The 24,105-nt window shown below is 44.2% G+C and overlaps 1 protein-coding gene across 8 annotated transcripts in view; it reads left to right on the forward strand.

Moving 5' to 3' along the window:
* Positions 1–17,574, forward strand: part of FHIT (fragile histidine triad diadenosine triphosphatase) — a 641,137-nt gene extending 623,563 nt beyond the window's left edge. For 5 of the 8 annotated variants that reach the window (XM_072875902.1, XM_072875904.1, XM_072875901.1 and 2 more), the window contains 2 exons: positions 9,708–9,811; positions 17,273–17,571. In XM_072875902.1, the coding sequence (XP_072732003.1) occupies positions 9,708–9,809 (102 nt within the window). In that variant the 3' untranslated portion in view covers positions 9,810–9,811; positions 17,273–17,571. Of the gene's footprint in view, positions 1–9,707; positions 9,812–17,272 lie in introns of all 8 variants that reach the window. The other 3 variants (XM_072875907.1, XM_072875906.1, XM_072875908.1) reach the window with 2 other exon arrangements.
* Positions 17,575–24,105: the final 6,531 nt, after the last annotated feature.

Raw genomic sequence — 24,105 nt, forward strand, 5'->3', positions numbered from 1 at the left:
ACCGCACAGGAGGGGCAGAGCGGGCTTCTCATAGGTGAGTTTTAAGCTCCCTTGTGGCTTTATTTTTACTATAACAAGGGTGTTTGGCCTATAATGTTTCACCAGGATTTTTCAACTCCTTTTTGATCATCTTGCTCTTTTTCAGCATTTCCCTCTTACTGCTGTTGATTTAAATGTCATGACATTTTAAACATGACTTATTATAACAAAACAGTATATAAAACAATATGCTGCATAATAAATGCAGCCATATTTTTCAGAGTGAATGTTAAATGAGAGCAATTTATTCCTCAACCTATTTTAGTACCTACTTACTAGAGGGTATTGGCTGCTTAAATCCCGGGGAGGCAATCTCGGAGGTGAGGTAGCCTTGTGTGTGTGCAAGGCTGAAAGCTGAAGAAGTATTTAAGGGATGCCTGGGGGAAAAGGCCGTCCTGGGGATGTAGCTTCATCCAGGAGTGCTGCGATCATGAGCGCTGTGGGGAAAGCAGAGAGGACCATCCTGGGAAGGTCCGTTGGCGGATGAGGGGTCCCCTGAGAAGCACACACAAAAGCAGGCTTTGAAACCCCAGTGGTTTGCCTCAAGCATGTGCTATGTGTCATTCTAGACATCTGAAGTCTCCTTAAAATCCTCCTACAGTCAGTGGAGAGAGTGACTCAGAGTATGAGTTACTCCAGGACACATTGACTGAATGTTTTCTTCTTGATTTCAGAAAGTGTGGGGGGGGATTTTTTTAATACGAATAAGCTAATTTCCCAGAGAAGAAGAAATCTGCTCTCTGCTCTGGCCATTGTGGGCCCTTCCTGCAGCTCCCAGAGACGTGGCAGATGGAGACGTGCTCTCATCCCAGGAGACGAGGACGTGCTCTCGTCCCCCTGCGCACTGAACTGGCTCTGTGCCGATGCCATGGGACCTGCAGCTGATTTTCTTTGTGCTGGCAGAAAAATACAAAGAAAACAAATAAGCCAAATGAACCTCCCTAACACACATGTGTCTTCCTTGGCATGTCATGAATTTTATTGAGTGTGCTCAGGGAACGGCAAATATTTGTCTAAAGTTAAGAAGATTAGCAGGGGCAGTTCTGACTTTGAAACTCCCTGTGTTGGGAGCCAGAATAAATCACCTGACACAGGCGCCTCGAGGTTATCTCTGCTCTTGGAGTGGGACATGCACATCGCTCTGCAGCTCTGACCTCTTGGGGAAAGGCTTTCAGTCAAGTAATACATGCACCTGCATGAAATTTTTGAATCACTGACTCTATCCTTGATTAAAGTGCTTTTCCTTTATTAAAAATAGCCTTTTTCCAAATGAGTAACGTTGCATGCCAGGCTGTGCACACAGGATAACATTTCCTCCGACTTTATCACACTGATGACGTTGCCATTTCTTACCCAGGTCTCTATGCAACACATTTCTTTTGTGTAGGCAGCCCTCTCTAGCAAATGCCATTAGGAAGCTCCCACAATCATCTACCTTTTCTTCCCAGGTGAGGAAGACTGCAGAGGTGTTTATAACTTTATCTGCTAACTAGGAGGATAATGGGCACGGTGACAATTTATCCAAACACATTTATAGATTCTTGCCTGGATTCATATCAGAATGTAAATAGCACTTCTCCAAGTCTTTGGCAGGACTTCCTACCCCAGTGGATATTCCTTCAAGTATCTCCTTTGTAATGTGCTCACTTTCCAAGAATTTTATCTCAGTTGGAGCCGAACTGGAAGTCTGTCAAGATTTGAGCTCTTCAGAGGACAATCTACATATTTTACCGAATGGCAAATGTGTTTTCTATACAACCATCGTTCTGCTTGTGGGCTTACTTGTCTCTTATACTTTCAAAAGCAAATTTCTTAGGATGCCTTTTATATTTATTCTTTTTCTTATCATTTTTATATGCAGAATGGTTAGAAACTAGCGTTTGCAGAGTTTATTTTAGCAAAGCACTTAAACACATATGCTTAAGGGTTTTACTTAACCTTTATGTGTGTTTCCACAAAATTCTCTTCATCTAAGTGCTTTGCTAAAAAGGATGCAGTTATTCCTCTGTCCATGTGAAGTGTGAGGTTCAAGTCTTTCCCCAAAGCACAACAATAACACTGAAAAAATATTTGCAGTCACTATGACAAAGAGTCAATAGGAGGAAAAAAACCACCACTCTGAAACACAGCTTTGATAAACTGAGATTTCCAATGGAATATATGCTTTGCAGCAATAATATCAGCAGCTGTGAGGTAGCAGTGTATTTCATGTGGAAGTGGTAAAATAATTGGAGAAGGATTTTCCAGTAGATCGTTAAAAAATTGTCGCGTATAGAATGCAGGCAACTTTGGCGGCTTCTCCATCTCCTTAAATAACTCGGATTTAATGCAGCAAGTAAAAAACACCCCAAAATCAGGGATTTCTGAGTCGTGCAAATGCAGATATTAGTATGATATAGAATCTTAAGCAAAGTCAGCAGATAAGAAAATTATAGGATATGGGTTTTTTCTGCAGTGTTCACTGTAAATTAGAGCAATTAAATTACAGCAGTCTTGTAGCTGTAATTAAAAATGGAGATGGGCCCAGAGATGCGGAAAGTGCTGAACTGCCTGGGCTGCTCAGGCTGTGGAGTGGGAGCCTGGTAAAGGCAGCTCCGAAACAGGTCCTGATCCCGTGGCAGCTGATGGGGGGCAGCCGGGCCTCTTGCACTGTGTTAACACAATATCTTGTAGGTGGTCTCTTAGGTGGTCAAGGAGGACCATGCCGTACTACTTCTCTGCCTGCGTTTTTACCTTTCCTGGGGCCCTGCCAGGAGCAGTTGCAGGGGGGATACCCAGCTGGGGCATGCCCAGGGCTGTGGGAGCTCCTTCAGTGAGTACCCTCAGGCAGATAAAACAGGATTTAGGGCTGTGTGATTGCAGCATCCCTGAGAAGCTGCTTTGTGAAACTGCTGTTGCATCCATTATTCCTTCACTTTACGTTGCTAGTCAAGTCGAGACTCAAACCACAACAAGGCAAATGAGATGGAGACAGGAGACGGACTGGCAGAGGAGACTGCCCACCAAAAAACTCACACTGCCTTCAGCAAGACAGCAGAGGGTGAGGAAAGGGTAGAGCATAGCAGGGGGTACAGATAATAGCAATAAACGTCACATTTAATTACATTATAGGGAGGGGTGGAAATGAAGTTTTACTATGAGGATATAAAATAAATAGAAGTGAAAGGAAAGAAAGCACTGGGGGGGAAACAGCGAGGAGGACAAGACCAGGGAGAAGAGGGCAAAGGAGGCAATTCAGGAATTAAGTTGATGTAAAGGCAGTACAAGAGGAGGTACAGGTGGCTGGAAGTCACCACCAGGACCAGGAGGTCCTTAGTGTCACCAAAGGAATGAGGAGCCATAGCCAGCTCAGTCCTCGAGTTTTTCTCCCACACAGTGGGATGCTCAGGATGAAGCCCCTCCACATCTGCTTGCCACAGTGCAAGAACAGGGCAGGGATGTGCTGTGGGTGTGTGTTTATCACGTGGCTCTGGGTCCATAAGGGAATTGGAGGAAGAGGTACATGTAGCAGCCCTGGGATTGTTTTTGTCTCCAGTCTCTGGAAAGGGATTGCCACTGGAGAGAGGAGATGAGACTTTCAGGCTCCTCAAGGTTCATATGTTAATCTGATGCTGAAATACCACTCTGCAGCTTTCACCCAAATGTGGGAATTAAGTATGGAAAAGATGCCTGGGTATCCCAAGGTGTATTGGTAATAATGAACACCACCAGCTGGGTAATGCCTACTGTCTGATGCAAACTGCTGGCAGAAATTTGTTTTGTTTTGGTTTTTTTTTGTGAGCTGCTGGTTTTGATAATATCGTATCTTATAATTGCCAAGGCAGTTGAGTTTTGTTGTGTTGCAGCAGTTTGGTATAATTAGTCACCATCACTATGATTTTTCTTTTAGTTGAATGCTTTGGAGGTTATAAACTCTTAACTACCAACAGTAAATATTCATGGAGAGTGGGAATAGTGCTAACTACTGTAAAAAGCTTTTTTCCCCAATACTTTTGGCTAGTGGTCTATGTTAACACAGGTGCTTTTCTGCTGGTGTTGTGGCATAAGCAGAACAAACCATAATATAGATGTTCCTTTAAGCAACAGCCAGTCCTAGACCCAGGTCCCCTATAGTCTGCTGCATTGAGAATTCTGGGCTCCTCCGCAAAGGGCAAGAAGGAGAGGTTCCCCAACGCGAATGTGTTATAAAACAATATTGTGTTTCCCTTAAGAATTGCAGTGATAAAAGCATAGACCATTCTGCAACACTAACAACTTTAATAAAATAACATAAAGCACAGCTCTCAGGTCTGTCAGCATCTCACACTGGGAGACATGAGTGAGAAAATGAATGCTTTTCACAAGCAGAAATATTCAAAGAGCTTCACTGTTTACAAGTAATCAAGACTGACAGTCATAGATTATTGGTGGAAGAGCATTTTCTGCTTGAGGTGAAAGAAGAGGATAATTTATCAGGAAGCCCAAGAAGTCAGACATCAGTAATGATCTGCTTGAAGAAGGGCATATCTTAGAAATAGTGCATTTATTTGTACTGCAAGGCAAGAAGATGTACTAAGTTATAAACAAGAGTCTTAGCGCTTGAAGAATGTTGAGCAGATACAGTGTGTAATTTGCTGGGCAACTGCGATTAGAGAATTGACTAATGTGTGTCTCTGTGCTTGTTCAGAATATTAAAAGGAAAAGTTAGCATAATAGAGATTGTCTAAAAGAAATGTTCATGCTCTCCCATCCTATCCTCTCCTTTCGGAGGTATCTGAGCTACGCTAATCTGGTTGCTTACCTTTTTGTTAATGCTTACACTTCTGAGATACTCCTGTAATACAGCAATGGGTTTGGCTTCGGAGAATTTGGGGCTTTCTGAGTTTTGCAGTAGAAAATCTTGTCTGTCTGGTGTGGTGCTTTTGCATCACCTTTCTCTTATGAAAACAGGCAAAGTACCAGCAGTTTTAAAATGGTAACTAGCTGGGAGCTCTACGGAAAAGCTTTTATAGACTGCCACCTGCCCTGTCTGTGCCTTGCTGTGCGCTCTGCCCTGCAGCGATCCGCGGCTGCGTGTAGGCAGACCCCGCTCCCAGCACCTATGCCATGTCCTGGGTAGGGAGGGATTGCAGTCCAGATACCAAGAGGTGCTGCTTCCTTCCAGGGGTGCAGCCTGGAACGGGAGGATTTGGTTAGAGTTAGAAGATGAAGCTCGTATCAGTATAAAACACCGTGGAGATCCATCTCTTGTTTGGTATTCATTGTCTCTGTTCCTGCCAGGCTCACTCAAAGCTCATGTCTTGTCTTTTTTTTTTTGTTTGTATTTTTTTAGTCATTATAGCTTCCCAATTCTTCTTTCTTTCACTTAGTGTAGGGGTTGTGTATTTTAGTATGTATTTGACCAATTTTGGCTAACATTACCATAACGTTGCTGAGAACAGGCTGTGCTTCCTTACTCTTCTCCTGCTCCACATCTGCAGGGGACCTGGGCTTCAGGGAAGACAAGAAGTCTTCCGTGACCCACCAAAGAGTACTTGTCAGGAGGGCCCAGTGTGCCTGCAGAGCTCTGCAAAAGCCCCTGGTGGTGGCCCCATCACCCCAGGGATGTCTCTGAAAGACCCTGAGCAAAATCTGTCCCCTTTACTTCAGTGTTTTGCACAGAAGTGACTCTTGTAACCTCACCATGTGCTATTTCCATCTCACTTGAAATAGCAGCTGCTTATCACAACTGGTAATGCAGACATTTGCTTGGGAAGGGATTCTGAAGGCGAGTGGTTTCTTCTAGAAGCGTTCTTTGCAAGAAGGACAATGGTTGTTGTTTAGGGGCCTTTGGGTAATATGGAAGCCCTGTCCCAGGAACCGTGGAGAAGGTAGCAAAAGTGTTCTTGAGAGGATGTGGATCAGTCAATCTCCACCAGGGAAATCTGAGCAAAACATCTCTCACAGAAAATCACGTCAGGCAGATGATGTGGGGCTCTGGATAAGATTCACGCACCCCCCACCCCCTGAGCTTGCAGAAGTAGAATTGTTGTACAGAAAGTATCACAGACTCCAAGCTAGTCTGTGTTTGAGTATCTCTATCCGAGTAAGGATGTCAGCTCAAGTTCTCCAGCTTTTTCTGACTGGGGAAAAAACAAGGGGAAATCACTAGTTTTTACAGATGGATAGCTGGCAAATAGAGGTATTTTTTCCCTTTGCTTTGAGCAGAACCTTGGAGTGTTCTCCACGTGCAGGAGAGCATTGCTTCCCCTGTATAATCCAAACTTTCAATAGCATGTCAGATGTTTGTAAAGATGCACAGTTGGGACTTGCATGTGTATGTGAATATGAACACACTCCAAGGCACCGAAGTCCCTTAGAAACAAGTATCAACTGTTACATTTGTTTCCCACCTGAATTCTAAATCAATACAATTTAATACTGAAATATGTATGTTCTTCTTCCCTGGAAGTAGCTTTCCAACTCAATCAAAATACTGTGGAGACTGTCTTAGCCTCTTTAAACAAACAAGCAAAAAGTTTGAATAAAGTAGCTCTTGCTTACCGAGGCCCCTCACATGGAGATCTGAACCTGGTTGAAACGTACCTTACATAAGAACACATGAAATAACTAGCTGAAACCAAACCCATCCACGATCCCAATATCTTGTCACCACTGGAGACCACTAGCAGATGCTAAGAGGAGATTTGAAGAACCAGGCAGGTGCACAGATGTGCCTCCATTGTGCTCTCCAGCCTCCATTAATTTGTGGCATGCAGAATCTCTGAATGAAAGGTAGTATCAGCAGCCCTTAACTTATTTATCTTCCATTTGTTGGTACTGTTGATCTTGGACCTGCATTATGTTTAGCATCCAGAACATCCTCCAGCAAGGTTATCCACATTTTAAATATTGTGCTTCAGAGTGGCTAGCTATATGGTTTGGTTTGTAGTGGAGCTGAAGGGTGGCAGTAGCAGAGAAGGGTAGGGAGCCACCAGAGGCAGGCTTCCAAATTTCCACAGTGGTGGTTAGATAATATCAGAAACTAAGTGGCATTAGGGTGGTAATTGCTTATTGCACTTCAGAAATTACTGACACAGCAACAGGTTTGAACACAGAATAGTCCTGGGATCCTGTTTGGGTAGACATAGCAATTTTATACTGAAATAATATTCATCTATAAGTCAGTTGAACAATGAATGCATTGGCCATGGCAGTGATTTAACACTACATTCTGTTCTTCGTCATACGCTGTGTGTCCGCAAAATGGGGATATGTCTTTTCAGTATGAGAGGCACGTGAACGCCTGCCACGGCAGAGCACGGTAAGGCTGCGTTGAGCGGTTTCGTGCCAGGCTGGGGCTTGCTGTCTGGTACTGCGGGCTATGTACCAGGAGCCAGGGCTGCTGAAGTAGGCTGGGTTTCCAGGCAAGTTTCAGAATTCATTGCTTCTCTCCATATATCTGTTTTAACCTTAAGTCAAAGATTGATTGTTTTTAAAGGTTAGCAGTTATGTAGCAAAAGAAACCCTCTCCTTTGCCAGCTTTGAGAAGTCACCATGGTCTGCGACTTCACACAGTTTTAATTTAGACAACAACAACAGCCATTTCAGGATATGCCTCCTTATTACTGTTCACTTCAGTTTCTTTGAACAGGGAAAATGAAAATAAAAACTACAAGTCAAATCCACACTTTACTACTCTCCTCCTGGAGTCAGCTCTCACCTGGGTTGCGCAGAAACAGGATAGCAAGGGAGAACAGCAGCCAAATCACGTCACTGAAAGCACTTCTTGCAGGTTAAACAAGGAGACCTTGAGGAACAGGGGCTGCCCTCCCTTGCCTTCTAGCTGTTGCCTGCTGTATCTCCTGGTGATGCTGGGTCGAATGAACAAGACATTGCTTTTTTAGAAAAACAGCTCACACCTCAGACAGACAATTGATTTACTACCACTTGGCTCGTCCTGGTGCATCCTTTTCTGAAGCGTAAGCACTCGCAGTCCATGGAAAGCGCAGGATGATCTATGCTGTTTCCTATAACTCCCCTTCATTGCCAGCTCAGCTGTGGTACCTATACACCGTATAGGCGTGTACCGTAGGTGAGAGCAGGCACATGGACATGAAGGATGTGTGTGACAGTGTATACACTGTACCTCTTCCTGGCTTTTAAACCTTTCTCCATAACACTGTAGCATTACAAGATGGATTTATAACACACCTAGAGCTAATGTAGCAATGAAGATTAGTCCTCTACTAGTCGAACAGTAATACACTTTAATTTGCCTACAGCTACTGTATTGTATTGGCATGAAAGGAAATAGCTTTCTAATGCAGCTTCATCTGCTGAGCAGGAAGAAATCTGTGCTGCAGAATGTAAAACTACATAGGACTGTAGCTGGCAGCAAAATTCAGAGTAGGAGAAACACAGCACAAATAAAAGTATTTGTGAGTTGGATGTATGCTAACGATCCTAGTTTATTGCTAAACATGCCGTAGACAGTAACGCAGTTTGCTTGGCAGGTTCAGTATTGCTTCATCTTTGTTTTTCACTGCTTCTCTATGCTAAAATTTGTCCAGGAATAAAAGGTGTAAATTCATTAGTTTTCGACTTTGTGACATTAACAAAAAGTTGATGATATAATTTTCTTCAGAAGCACCGATGCTATTAATACAGTCTGTGCTGTGCTCTGTACCTAGAAACACTGGAAATCTCAATATTTAAGCTGTTAATGTAACTGTTTCTGCTGTCTGTTGTAAATGTAGTCTTCCCTTGATGAGTGGCAGGCATTCTTTGAGTGGACATGTGTACAAATAGTCACTCAAGTGCTGGCACATTATCTTTACCATAAAATAGAACTCCCTTCTTCTGGAGAGCAGCAAAACCATCAGCTTCTCCCTTCTTCTGGAGAGGCAAAGGATGTGTTTGAAATTGTCACGTCTGCGATAATAACACTTAATACTTACTGCGTATGGGACAGAACTTATTTTTGTGGGCATATTATGCAAATTAGATGAAAAAATTAACTGTTTTACATACTTTTGATATTTTTCCACACTAAATCACCAATGAAATATAGTTGTGCTTAAAAGAACAAGTTTTGTTTCTAGACTAGGGATGTGTCTCACTTTCAACAAGGGCAAGGAAGGACTAATAACTTGCATGCAGGGAGGGAATGTATCTCCTCTGAAAACTACTGGTATAAACTGCCAATGGGAAACAGCTGCAACAGGGCCTTGTTATCACAATAGGTCTTTGATGGGAAAGGTGGCCCCATGGGCAGAGGAAAAGCCAGAGAGAAAATTTTACGTGAATTACCGACAAGGTGTCCAGGCAGCTTCTGCCTAGCTCGCTCCACGGATGTAATGGGCACTTCAAAATACCTGAGTGTGTTTGTTGTCCTATTACCTACCAGCTTTGCGTCAAAGACTCGCAAGGTATCTGGCCATCAGCTCACAAAGGTGAACTCTGTCACTGCCTTTCAATCACCCTGGCACCTTGTGTTATCATCATAAATCCATCAGAACCAGTTAACTAGTGTTGCTACTCTAAACCAGTAACCTTCACCCTTCATCTCTTCACCACCAGGTCCCTCCATCCCGCGGACACATGGAATAGTGTTAAATTAGTTGCATACAGGCATGCCCTGAATTTGAAACTGGAAAAAAAACGTCAACAAACTGTTGGTTTTTTTTCTTCTTTGTCCCTTAAAAAAGTTGCAACGACATGACAAAGAGGATTCTTCTGACAAGTGGAGGACAGAAGAAGAAATGGCAGCTGAAGCAGCAATTCTGAAGAAGTATTTTTTGGAAAATTAAAGGTAATGATTTACACATTAACTTACTCCTGCAACACCCAAAACTCTCTTCAGTCCTCCATAGTCTTCTTAAGGACAGAGGGAGAATATGTAGAATGGAACAAAAGAAACGAAAGCTCTTAGGTTTGTGTTGTTTCCAAAAGGACACAGCACTCCAACAGTGGCTGAAATAACATGCTCCTTCTTGAACAAAGGAGCACCATCCTAGAGCATTTACTTTCCAGACAGTAAAAAATAACATATCTGGAAATCAGAATCATCAGCAGTTACTTAAGAGGAATGTCTAATCTACCATATCCTCCCTGTGTTTTTAGAACAGAAAATAGCCTTGGTACCTCTATGATGAATTAAAAACTGCTGTGTCTGTGTATACCCAGATATGCGTATGTACCTATACATACAAAATCCCAGCAGAATTCAGACTACAGAGTGGATAAGCAAATGCAAACTTCATCTGGCAAATCTTAAATCAGCTGATCAGTTCAACTTTCAAAATTAAGCCTGCTGGAAAACTGCCTGTTCTGCTAAATCTTCCTCTGGCCCTAAAAGAAAAAAAAGATCTGCAGGGAGGAATAGAAAAGAGAAAACACTTGGCAAATACTAACATTGGTGCTCTAGAAATTGAGAGTTTTTCATTTTGTACCTGGAGTCCCAGAAGCCAGATTCTTCCAGTAGAAATGAACTGGCCCCCGGAGATCAATATGAGTTACTCTGGGATGTACACTGTAGCAATGATGCCAAAAGCTCCCTCTCCCCTGTTCCCCAAATGTTGTTTGCCATCATCCAGCACTCTCATTTCTCTGTCATTTCTGACTGTTTCATATTTTTTCCTCTGAAGAACCAAAATCTCATAAATATTCCTCCTCTCTGCCTGTGACTCACTGCTTGCAGCCCAGCTTGAGAAATCTTGAGCTAAACTACGCAGTGTGCGCGTGGCACGCTTACGTGGCAGCTTTCATTCCGGTGCCATTCTGCCATCTCCGTTTGGGCTGGTTCATCGGACTCTTTCCATTTTTTCTTGCATGATGACCATGCTCTTGTCTTCTCCAGTCAAATTAGCTGTGCCAACACTTCTGTGGCCTGGCACAGAGAAAGCTGTGTAACACGTAATTCCCATCTGTGAAGAAACTTGTCCTCGGCATCTGGGACCTAGGGACCTCCAGGGTTTAGAGCAGCAGGGTTTGGACTACACAGTCAAGTTTCCACAGTGGCTGCTGGATTTGTATTTAGACACTCGCTTTTCACCTTCTCAGAAATATGCTTCTCAAAAATGAATTACTCCGCCAGAAAGAGCATATCCTTAGGTAATGCATACGTAAGCACTCTTTACTAACAGAGGCATTATGTAGTACTTCATCTATGGCACAGCAGCAAAGGGACAGTACTTAGGATAAAATGGCACATCCCTATTCCAATGTGATGATGTTCCCCATTATATATTTGGTAGGTTTTCAGGGGGTTTTTTTGGTCTGGTTAGAAATGAATTTGAAATGCTTTTCTGCAGAGATTCTCAAAGGGGTTGGAATTAAATCCCCACATATCAATAAAATGTTCTTAGGCTCTTGTGATATGAAACACAAAGCTGGATAGATGGTATAAATTCATTCCTGCAAGCAAATATTAAGGTCATTACCTTTCCTAGAACAGACTGGTAAATGAAATCTTATTGGCATCATTATCGTGAGAGTATTTTGCCTAGGCAGTCCTTCCAACCCTTGATTCCCAACACAAGGCATCACTGTCAATCTCTTCTCCCTGACATTGTTTTGCTTCTGAGGTTTAAGGCTCTGAACCTGAGATAAAGGTATATCTGAGCACATTCTGAATTTCTCAACCTTTATCTACTCTCTTAACCTTGCTTCTAAAATGATGAAGATTGAAAACTTTTGGCAAATTAACAAGGTTATATGCATCCTTCTTTGAAGCTATTTTTGTTTTTCACCTACAAAGGATTTATTTTGCCATTTATAAGTTTGCCCAGGTGCTATTTGACTTGGGTTTTTTCATGCGGCACAGGGAAAGTCAGAAAGAGCTGAATGTGGGTGTTCTGGAGCCAATAAATGGCAATTTTTAAGGCCTCATGCATTATTTTTCTACTTAAGTGTTTTGTTCAAAGAAGCCCAGCTCAGCTAGATTAGCCTGGACAGACTGAGCTGTGTTTCAGAGCTTTCCCAGCTACCCTTACATTTATCACAAGTCCTTCACCAACTGTCACAACTCCTATATGACTTGACTAGGTACAGTAGCACCTTTTACCTGTATTTATAGACTATCTGATCAGGAAAGACTTGCAGGTGACTTTTTCCTAAGAAATACTTGAACAAGGCAAGAAGCTCTTTATTCTCTCCCTACTATGTTTGCTGGTGCTGATCCCTCTTGGCTGGTTGGGTAGCCACAGCTGAGTGCTTCTGCACCAGTCCCCAGATGATCAGAAATATCCAGCCACTTGCTTAAAGAAATTAACCCCATTTAGCCTTGCTAAGTTTACACCCTTAAGAAAATACTTGTCTTAAAATAATTTATTTGTGTGTACAATTGCCTAGAGCGGATGAAACTGAAATCAGTGAGTCAGTTTGTGTTTTGCACGTGTTTCTGGTCTGTCACTGCATGGCCCCACTCCACTGCATCCCACCTCATTAGAAGGACTTGTCACTTCTTGAACACCCAGCATGTGCGGGCTCTGCAGGGCTGCTCACGGTGCTGTGTCTGCAGAGCCAAAATTCAGCAGAACTTTTAATAGATAAGGATATTTAATAGATAATTGCCCCAGTTAGTCACTCTCTTGCTTAGTAGCACCAAGGTTTGACCTCTTTAGGAGCCGTTCCTCGTTCAGTGTTGGCTGTCATATGGTCAGCTGCGTTTGATAACTGGTCGCTCTTGGAGGTGGATCCACGGGAAAGAGTCTTTACTCAAACAGCAAGATTTGATGCAGCATCCTAATTTCCAATTTCCTATTTTCAGATGCACCTTTTAAATTTTCTAACTATCTACAGCTGGGTAAGTGTTTTGATAGTCTGTTTTGTGCATTTTAAATTACACATGCCAGCGAAAAGGCTGAAGATTAAAAGAGTTACTAACCTTCAGATAGTATATGAAAAATGTTTCTCTTCAAAGGCGGTTTCACTCTGTGGTGTTGTTTCTGAAGAAAGAACCAGACTGCACAAGTTTCAGTAGAAGTTTTCCTATTTTATGCTTAACTGAAGTAATACTTTTATGCCATTAGAAAAGTAGTCAGTCTTAAGTACGATGTCAAAATGTCCCTTTGCATAAAGGGGTTGACAGTGATATTCTGTTGCCTAGTGCTTTTTGAGTTACAAATGTTCAATAGCTTTTAATTGCTTAACCATCTGAATATTTTGTGTCATTCAACACGCAAAATTCTTCTAAAAATCTCTCCAAATAATGCGGGCTGCACAGTGGTGCAGGATTTCTGATGTCAGTTCTCCCCTTCATACCCAGTCTGGCAATGTTTCTGGAGAATATAGTCTTTTCAACTTTGTCAGAGAATATGAATTTTATTCATTTTTTTCGCCCCACTGTGAAAGAGAGACTATCTCATTCTTTGAGAGCACTCATCCTGCCTCACAGCTGCCTCTTCTGCACCAGGATCTCAGCATGTGTGAAAAGATGCTGTTCTATTGACTTCAGCAGGGAAATTACCACTGCTAGCAGCAGCTGACCACAGGGAATTTAAGCTGGCAATTTGGCTTGCATCTGGTTTTGCTCCAGCATCTCTGACAATCCATGCGGCATGCATGACAGCGAGCTCCAGAGCAATCCGGTCACTTTCCTTAAATTTAGGCAAGTATGACAAGGTGGCTCGCAACACCCTCCTTTGGTTGCTTTACTGTAAGAAAAGCCCTCCTATTATTTCTGGTCCTTTAAACTGAATAAAAACACTAAATAGTGACTATGCCTCAGAGTGGATCCACAGAGTGGATCTGGGACACGTGCCGTGCAATGAGGACACAGTCAGCCTGCCCCAGAAGACGCTGTACCTGCAGCGTGGGCCACAGAGCAGGTTGTCTCCTGGGTGGGTGCCACAGCGACGTAGACACGGCCAGAGATATTTTCTGCAATAGGCACTCTCCCATTGTAGGCAGCCTGTTGGCAAGCAGAATCACCATGCAGTCATAGAAAATAGAATGTGCTGTGGACTCTGGTATGGGGAATAGGAGCAGGGCAGAGGGGTGTAGCAGGTGGGGGCACCTCCGTTGTGGGAGCCTTGCTTTATAAGCAGGGCAAGTTTTTGAGTGCTTACACTGGAGTAAGACTCAAGGTGGTGCCTGGTCCAGAGAGCGTTGTCGAGAGCTGTTCATGGCTGCACTTAGGAGCTGTTTGCATATAATCCCTAAGTAAATACACATCCTAGTAATCAGCTATAGATTTCCCTGCACTCCAAACTTAAGTGCTATTAATTATATCCCCCACTCAGAAGCCTCCAAGAACCATTAATTAGAAAGCAGGAGCTGACAGTTTGCTTGTCTGTGTAAAACTATTATGACCTGAGAGTGAAATATATGCTTCAAAAGAAACATGTTTTATGAAGGTCACCTTGGAAAACATCATAACAATCTGTCAGGAGAAGAGAATGCAGCACTCCAAGTGTGCATTTCAGTGTGACATTATGCTTTAAGTAGTTGGAAATAGCAAAGAGAAGATGGATCAGATCATAGGGTCTATGCTTTTTCACCCAAAATTCTCTTTTTTTCCGCAGTAAGTACATGTAAAGTAATCTTTTTGTCATTTCAATGGAATGCAAGGAAAGTTAATATTGACAGAAATCCAACAGACAAACATAATCTGGCCCTTTCTGGTATTTTTGAAGTGTAAAACATCCAGAGCCACCACCTCTGCAGCAGGGAGAAGGTTTATGCACAGGAGTTAAATTATCTCTTCAAGAGAAGTTGTAAACAGCCAGAAGAAGTGCAGTGACTGTGTACAGCAGTAATACCCACCCTAGAAGGCTCAGGGCAAAAGGCTTCCCCAAATAAATGTGGTGTGCCAATGCACAGCAGCCTCAGCATCGAAGTTGATTGTTTTTCTGGTTGAAGCATATCATTATTCTTACGAAAACAAAGCTGCAACAGAGTTAGCTATGGTTATAAGTGAAATATCTTCCTCTTGTAGGAGGCCAGCATAAGCATAATGTCCCCCTCACGCCTATTCCAGGGTTCTATTTTGAGGCTGTAAGTAGTACTGTGCTAAAAGTTACACACCTCGTTCTCTGGACTTCCATTTCCCTATAGGTGGCCATTTAATTCGGCTGTAAAGAGTTGCATGAATTCCATACAGCACTGCTTGGATCCTGTAATTATAGCTGTAGTAGGAACATCATGGCCAGAGACGCAGACAAGATTGTACCACATGAAGGCAAAGCAGCAAATGCGTTACTGTTAGCAAAGAAAGCTGACAGAGGGCCAGATGTTCTCTTAACTTGCACATCCAGCAGCCTAAATGCTTACCTGGGCTGTCTGTCAAATACCAGTTTTTTTCAGTCTAATCCATTCTTGATTCATCATTAAGCTTTATGTGTGTCACATTGTATGAGAGGAAAATGGGAAAAGCTAAGCATAACTGATGGATATTGTGTCCCAGGACCTGGGATAAAAGAGTCAAAGTACAGGACAATGCTGAGCTTCAAATCAGGATGATACCAACTGTGGTCAAGTGTTTTTATACCCAAGACTATGCTAAAGTGGTGCTAATCTCTTGCCCCCAAAGCTGCAAAAGGATGCACTTACTAAGCAGCCAGACCCTCCTTCAAGCAGATTCACAAAACACGTGCCAAGTAATTTACAGGCTGCCATCAAGCTGTCAGTCAAGAGGGGCATACAATGGAAACTGTTGCTCGAAATGCCATCGAAAGGGGAAACATATGTTTCAGTGAGAAAAGACAATCAAACAAAGAAGTGGGCGGTTGGGGAGTTGCAGCCACAACAGCAGCAAGGATCCAAGCCTCGCGCACAGCCCTGGGAAACAAGTTCGGGGGCCGTGCCCTCCTCTAATAGTTGGGTAACAGCTTTGTGTTTAATAAGCTGAAATAATTTTCTCCGAGTATTGAAGCTAGCTCTAAACATGCTCTGAAGTGAAGGTACAAAACTGAAGATACCAAGCAAAAAGCCCACTTCACGCTCAATTATTAGCAAAGGTTTGTATCGTGTTATCCTATTGCTGTAGCTGCTGCATAATAGAACTGCCCAGAGAGACACTCTAACCACCAACTCGAACGTGACCTCAAAGCTTAAAAGCTGCCTTTGTGTGAGTTTCAGTATCTAGGCTGTGTAGGTGGAAAGGCATTAATAACTCCTCCAGTAAGTAGTTATTTGAAAAAGGAAGGGGGTGATGGATATTGGACTGAGCGTACTTGAGGCTCTGTTGCTTGCCAGGATGTCGGTCTCTACACGAAAGGACAGGTATGTGCATGGGTAAGCCCAAATGCCCCGTTCATGTTAGCACCTGGGGCCGCTGCAAGCCTCCAGGTAACACTGCAATAACAATTGCGCCATGGATTTGTGCAGAGATTTCTCACTCTGTTTTCACAGCTGCAGTCGGCTGCAGTTGTCAGGCGCTCAGTATTTCTGTTTCTCTGCTTCAGGAACACCTTCCGGGTCTGTCATGGCACCTATTACAGGTCTTTTACTAGGATGGACCACAAAGAGATGCATAAAATTGGAGCAGACATGGGAAGAAATACCCCATTCATTCTCCAGTGTCTGAGTCTGGGGGCATTTTGAGGGTGATGGTCCCAAATCACTGGTGTGTAATACCTTGGCATTAGGTAGAGTCCCACTGCAGGGTCAGGATGGATGAGGATGTACAAGAGATGATGATTTTGAAAGAGCATTTGCAGGAGCTTATATAAGAGATCATGCGCCTCAAAGGCTCTTGCATGAGTTTATTATAGCAAAATTGATTTGGAGAGTAAGAAGCTGGATTTGATGACACAAGATGCCCTTTCTAATCCTTTGTTCCTATGACTAGTGGTCAACAGAGCTGGGGACTGTGCTGTCTTACTCGGGGACATCAGAGAGGTGGCTTCACTTCATGTTTGTTTTTGTAAAATGATCCTGACCTCCTTTGGAGGGTGCTTTGTGAGTGAGGAATGAAAAGCACAATGTGAAAGGCAGGCATTAGTATTATTTGGAAGTGAACTTTATTGAAAAAGTAGATAATAAATCAAACAGATGCTCCTCTTTCTTGCTCTGATACATAATTTTAAAATAGTTGCGTGCAAGGATTTTCTCCTTTCTTTATCGCACAGGCTGTAATAGGAGCTGAAATGTGCTGTGTGTGGATTTAACACTGAACATTTTCTTTTGCCTATTGCTGTCAGTGTTTCCTGTTGGAACACACTAATGAGCACCTAACTCGTTAGCAATAAACAGCCTTACATTGTGTCTTACTAACGAAGATCAAAGATACTATTATATGTAACTATCTGTTATGTTTGATATTTCTCAGGTAACAAAGTGTTTGAAAAACATCCCATGACATAAGAAACTCCTCAGCAAGAAAGACTTCATTCTCCAGTTCTCAGTGGCCCTGGAGCTGCAGCTGAACAATTTTATTGCATTCTACAAATATGGGATTCTTCCATGAAAAATTTTATTGGACCTTTGGTTATCATCAAGGTTGAATTTCAGCTAAGACAACTAACAGCTTTGATTCAAAATATTGCTCTGAGTAGTAATTCATATTTTTCTGAATTGTGTACTTGGGAACGAGTCTTTTGAAATTGTCCCTTGGCCTAAATTGAAATAAAGTGTTAGCAAAATCAGGTAGCTACTGTGTTTAGGTATATTACAAAGTGTTTACTCCATGTTGTGCTTTTTGAGATTCGGTTATTGTATGTGGGCTATTACATCATAGCAAAATTAGATCTTTTAGCCGTATGACAATTCATAAAAACCAAGGCTTTGTTACAGACTAGCCAAGATAAACTTGGAGAGCTACCGTTTTGTCAGGTAAGGTAGTATAACAAGAAATATGACACTTCCTGAGATCTTTCCTTTCTCTGTTCCTTTTAATGCATTGTCACAATGCTTCTGGAGCTTAAGGTGATACAAAACACTTCTGCAAATCAATGAATATGTAAAGCTGCTAATGGGATAGTAACTACATTAGGGTTAGACTGGCACGAACGTCCTGCTTGCAGCAACAAACACGAGTGGGAGCCACCCGTGTGGAACGCTCCCTTGGCAAGAAATGACGTGTTCAGAGCCCCGCACAGGAAGAAACCCGCCATGGGTTAGTTGTTGATTGCTAACCTGTAATAAAGAAAAAAACAGTCAAACGACAGATGGAAGAGAGAAGAAATGAGTCTGCAAGATATGTATGAAAAAAGCACCTGTAATCTTGCTCTTGAATTGCAGGGAAGTGACAACCGAAGCTTTCTGTGTCCCCTGAACTCAGGATGGAAAATAAAATGTGCCAAGTCTTTCAATAAGAGCCGAGCTGAGGGGGCCTGTAGGATGCAGAGTCTACCTGAAGGCTTGAGGAGGTCAGAGTCAGGTCCAAACCAGAGCCTGGCAATGCTTTGCATGCCTGGCAGCACAGTGTGGTCACTGTCCTGAACGAATAAAAATGCTCCAAAATAGTCTGTCCTGAAGGGTTGCAACCTGACCTGAGAAGTACGAAAATGCACAATGGACAAACTCATATAATTTTCCCTAAGTGTCTCTCTGCTATATACTGCAGAGGAATTCAGTCTATTGGTTTGAAGTCTTTGTGCTGGTCAAATATAAATAGAAACAGTAGAGCAAAATCACTGATATTTGATTCCAGGTTTTACTGTGGTGCTGTTAAAATATTGCTCCTGAAAAGCCAGTTTGATTCAAAGATTTGCCATGACCCAATGTGACCACCACTATCTTCCATTAACCCTTTTAAAAACTGTAGAGATTTTAATGCAATTTCTTTTTCCATGCAGAGTAAATGAGAAGTACGTTTTGTTGGTGTCTGCACTTTTTAGACCCTGAACAAGGGCTGAATAAACAGGAAATGAAGGGCAGGGGGCAAGAAGTGACAGAGGAGAAAAGGTGAGTAGTCAGGATGGTCGAAGATGCTGGCAAATGGGCCAACCCAAAGGGTTGTCCTTTTGCACTTTAATATTTAAAGTAGCTGTGATTTCACGTAGAAGGAAGACAACGGTTGTGCTACCAGGGAAGCGCTAAAAGGAAAACCTGAGCATCAGTTACATTTGCAAGGTATTTCCAAACCTGATGCTCAATGGCTTCCTATTAAGTATGGAATATTCTGTATTAATTCTGCAGCCTGTGATGAGCGGGCACTGCGCCAACCATTTTGCATGGGGGCTGCCGAGCAGATGAGTGCTGAGCTGTATGGAAGATTTCATTTGTGTAAATGAGGAGGCTGTTATCACAGCACTAAAGGTCCTGTTTTTAAAAAAAGCCTCCTGTGGCATTATGCACAAAACAACCTATTTATGCAGCATGAAAATATTTATGTGCTTCGCTCCAGCTTGAAAAGGGAATTTGCAATAGATGAGGGACATGAGAAAGGATTGGAGTGAGAGATAAGGAGAGATTAGAAAAGGCAGATCATGAAGTACATGACATCCTGCAGCACTATGTGGAGTAAACTCCCCCCTTTTTTTAAGACCTGAGCCTTGAGGATGGTGTCAGGATCATTCATACGCTTCCCATAGACTTAATTTTCCACAGCCAGGGCGCTGCATACAAAGATGCAGTTGCTGGAAACGTGAGCATACGCTGTGCTGAAGGCACCGATGGTCTTCGTAACCAAGTTTGTCCTTACCAACCTCAATCGCTTGCCCTCACTGGGGTCACGCCCAGGGCTTGCCTTTGGGCTGGGGGATGCTGCAGAGTGCTGAGCTCCTCCGCTGAAAGCAGAAAGCATGGGAAAAATCGCCCGTGCAGGGGCTCAGATGGACATGGTGCAAGCAAGTGGTCCCGATGGGATGGCTTTGTAACAGGACAGAGCTAACTGTGCTCACTGTTACATGGCTTGGACCCTTGCTCCCTGTCCTTATACACAAGCAAGTTTCCCAGGCTTTCTCGATTACTAAAAGTTTGTTCTGCTGAAGTGAGCAGTTCCTCCAAGGGGCTGCAGTGGCTGTGCCTGTGTGCCTCTATTTTCATTAGCAAAAGAGCTGTGTTTCAGCCACATTGCTCTTTGTTGACTATTGTAGGACCAGGCTGGGAGTAGGATGTGGCTCCACATGCCCTCTTCCCCCTGCCTGCCTTGAAACAGAAATTGCAGAAGAGCAGTCTCGGGCACGGTTAGTCCCGCGGGCAGGAGAACAGCCGGGTTATTGGGAGCACACATCTGACAGGGACACCATCAGCCCATGCGCCCGGACCCCACCGCACCAGACAGCCCAGCTGTATGGTCCTGTTTGAAAGCCACCTGGCAGCAGGTATATTTTTGGAGCTGGGCAGAAACAGTAGGAATGGGCTCCGAAGGCTTTGGCACAGTGGCAGCCTGGACCCATGTTGTGCTGTGCAAGGTAACGGACACCAAGCTTCTGCACATCCCTGCTTGGTTTTCCAGTGTGTGAATGCTCATCTGGACCGCAATTATGTTTCTTTGTGGAGAAAAGCAACTTAGATGGCCAATTCTCCTGCAGCACATCTGCTTGCACTAAGGCAGGCAGGTATTATTCTACAACGCTTTCAACAAAGGCTGTGAGTACAGCATGGGGATATTTTGTAATTAACTTTCAGTGATTCAGCATCATTCTTGCATCCAGGTGCAGGAGTGTCCTTCCCAGTACCAGCCCCTGGTCCTCCACAGGACAGCCGGTGCCACCCCACGTAGTTCAAAGGCGCTTGTCTGTTGACAGACCGAGGGGCTGGGGACGTGCCACATCGGCTCCTTGAAGTCCTTGTGCGGTATTTCAGAAATCGGCTCCATGCTGCTTGTAACCTCCCCCAGCACACATGCACCCCGCCCCCCCAGGTATCAGGCTCTCATTTGATCCTGTGCTAACACAAAGTTTTGGTTTTAATTAATGTTGCAGAGGGAGGAAAATGACCGTTTGGTCTCTGTGGGAGCCTGACTTGGCTGCAGAACTCAGGACGACATCTAAGATGAAGGCTCCTGGCCAGGATGAGGGGAGTCAAGGTCAGCGCCTGGCTTGCCACAGCACCCTGAAAGGTGGCTGGGGGCTGAGCACCCCTTGAAATAAAAATACCTGAATGCATGTGGGGGGTGATCTCACACCCAAGCTGTAAAGCAATAAAAATCATAATGCCCCATTACTCACGGAGCTAATGAAAACCTTTCAAACCCAAATACAGACATAGTGACAGCCATGAAAGTACCTAAATCATTTCTATCTATCTGAGCTCTCTGTGTCCTCCTATCCACTCCCCATCTCTCGCTGTCACTGTGGTCGATGGCTGGTGAAAAGCCTTGTCCGATTCCTGCATCCGATTCCTAACGTACAAGCCAGCAGCACTGTGAAGAAGAAAATGCTGCTGCTCATGTAAGCTGTCCTGTGTGTTGGCAGGGCTGTGAGTTTCAGAACAGAGTGATGTATTTCAGTTCTTGTGAAATTTCTGAATAATCAGCTCATCAAAAAATATCATGCAGAGTTCCCTTGTAGTCCTCTCCAACTTGCCACCTCTCCTGCCAATAGCTCTGTAGGGTGACCACAGCTTGGCATAGCCCATTAGCAGAGCTCTGCACAATCACTCATGAATAGAGCTGGCTGGAAAATGCAATTTTTCTTTGGGGAAAAAAAAAAAAAAGATTTGGTAGAGCAGGGGGGATGTTGGCTTGGCATTTCAGGATGAAGATATTCTCCACTGCTTCCTCCAGCAGCTTCTTCTGCTCCTGCCTGCACCTCCCTTTTTCCTGCCTACATCATTTTTTAGACGATGACTCCAGGAAAATAGAAAGAAAATAAAAATAAAAATACCACTTAAAGCGGCAAAGTCACTGGATGCTGTTTGATCTGCTGGCGAGCTCCTCCTGGGCCCCTGGGCTAGGGGTCTCGCTGCAGGATGGGCACCAACCCCCTGCACCTTCTCCAGCTGGGACTCCTGGGCGAGATGTCCTGCACTTTTTGCTGCCGCTGCTCAGTTTCTTCTTCAGAGTTTCTGCAAGATATCCCCCTCCCTGAGCAGCTCAAAAACCTGCTGTGTAGGCAGCTGGGAGCTGGTGACAGTGACTCTGTTCACGGGGAGAAGGTGGGCACTGGAAGGGCCTTGGGGTAAACCCGACGGGCAGCGCCGCAGAGACGAGGGACCCAGCAGCAAGTCACTGGCCTGCATTCAGCTGCTCCTCTCGGTCCTGGGTTGCCTCCAGGCACATCCCCTGTGCCTTCCCCCTCCTTTTTGGCATGTGTTTCTCAGTCACAGGTCATCACTGCTTTGGCTGGAAAGAGCAGACCTCCTCGCCGTGTCCTCTAACGATGCTCAGAGCCAAAACGCGGGGAGGCCAGGCTGGGTGCAGACCCTGTCCTTAAGGCAAGTGGCAAATAACAAGTGCTGCTGAGACAGGAGGTGCAAAAATCAATGGTTAATGCATTAGGATTAAAGCTGTGGCATGAAAGCCTTACATGGCCAGGATTTTTTTTTTTTTTTAGGCCTATGGTAGCTGCACTGACTGTGGCACTTGGTGTAACGTGGGCTTAGTGCTTGTGTCGCTGTGCAAACCCCTGTGTGCACACAGGGGACACAGCTGCAACCGCCAGTGAGCACTGGCTCCGGCGCAGTTTTGGGACACTGCCTGTCCCCCCCTTGGCTCTGCCCCCGACCCAGCCTCTGCTCTGTCCCTCTTTACTTGTGTCACCCTATCTCTTTCAGCTCAGGCTTTTGTCATTTCTTTTGTCACCATAGCGACAGGAAAAGAGTGATGATTGCTGGAGTAATTTCCCATATTAGCTAGCGCTGGCCTTTCAGCCTAAATCAGCCCTTCATTTTCCCAGGGCTCCGGCTGAGCCCCAGCAGAGCGGAGTTAGAAAGCAGAGGGGCCTCGGTGTGTCGCGGTGCTGCCAGCGCTCCTCTGGGACAGTCGGGGCAGGGACGGGGCCTTCAGGTCACCGCGTGTCCCGCCTCCGCGCACCGGCGATGCGCAAAGAAAAAGGGAAGAAAAAAAATCCACTTTACAAAGGTTTCTCCCTGAGCGCATTTGCTGTGAGTCTCGTGGTCTGGAAAACCAGGGATTCGGGCATGTCTGTCTGTTTTGGGGCAGGTGCACGTCTGCAGGGTGCATAGGAAGAGCTCCAGGCGCATTGGAAGAGCTCCCTGGAGGTAACTGCTTGCTCTGACCCACGCAGCCAGTTGGCAAGGCCCCTGTGTGTACCCCCAGCCTGCACCCCCATTCTGCACAGCCTCATGCAACACTGGCCATTCCCAGGGAGCCCAAACCAGGGCTGGGACCAAACCTGGGCTCGCCCTGCGCCAAGGGGGTGGTTCAGTGCAAAGCACCGCTCTCTCCCAGGCTTTGTTACTCCTTTAGTGCATCCCAGAGAGACACACAGGATACACGCACACAAATACATACTTGAAAATCAAGATCATTAAGTACGCAAATATGTTTAAATAGCAAACAAGCTATTGAAAAGCAGAGAAAGGTCACAAAATGCGAAATGAAAGCTGCTCTTCTGTTCTCTGCTCGGCAGCGCCGGTCCCTGCCACAGAGGAGGATATATTAAGAAGAGTCAACCTTCATTTCAAGCACACTGCCTTTTGTCCTCATATCACAACATTAACATTATCCCCACATAATTTTGTGTATTTAATTTTACAATAGGCTGTGCCAGTGAGCACTGCCTGTAAATATTTGATCACCACTGTTCCTCTAGGATTATCTTATCAAGAGTAAAGATATTAAAATAGAAATCTTGTCATGTTACTGCCTTTATACTTTCAGCCTGAGAGTTGATTGACAGAAAATGAACTGCCTGAACTAGCTCTAAAGTGTCTTTTCACTGAGCGCTTCAATGCCAGAGGCTATAGAAAAAAAGGTAGCTAGTCATCGGAAACTAATGCCTTGCTATAGTTACGGAGCTTTTGTACTGAAGATTAAAAATATGAATCTGCTAGAGGTATTTTTACAAGTGTAAAATGGTGTTGGTCTTTTTGTATCTTTTTGCCATCTCTAATGAGCCTTAAAAAGCGCCCTCCCTTTTCTTCCTGCACTTGAATATTAGATGCAGCCTCACCGCAGCTCACAGACACAGGCTGAAGTTTTGCAAGAGTAAGCTCTTGACTCATCTAACCCACAGAATTTCTTTTTGGTGATAAAATGGACTGTGAGCCAGGACTGAATGTTCCTGCCTAGCTTGGAATATCAACCCACTA

Source organism: Ciconia boyciana, chromosome 11 (genome assembly GCF_034638445.1).
Source record: "Ciconia boyciana chromosome 11, ASM3463844v1, whole genome shotgun sequence".
Lineage (NCBI taxonomy): Eukaryota > Metazoa > Chordata > Aves > Ciconiiformes > Ciconiidae > Ciconia > Ciconia boyciana.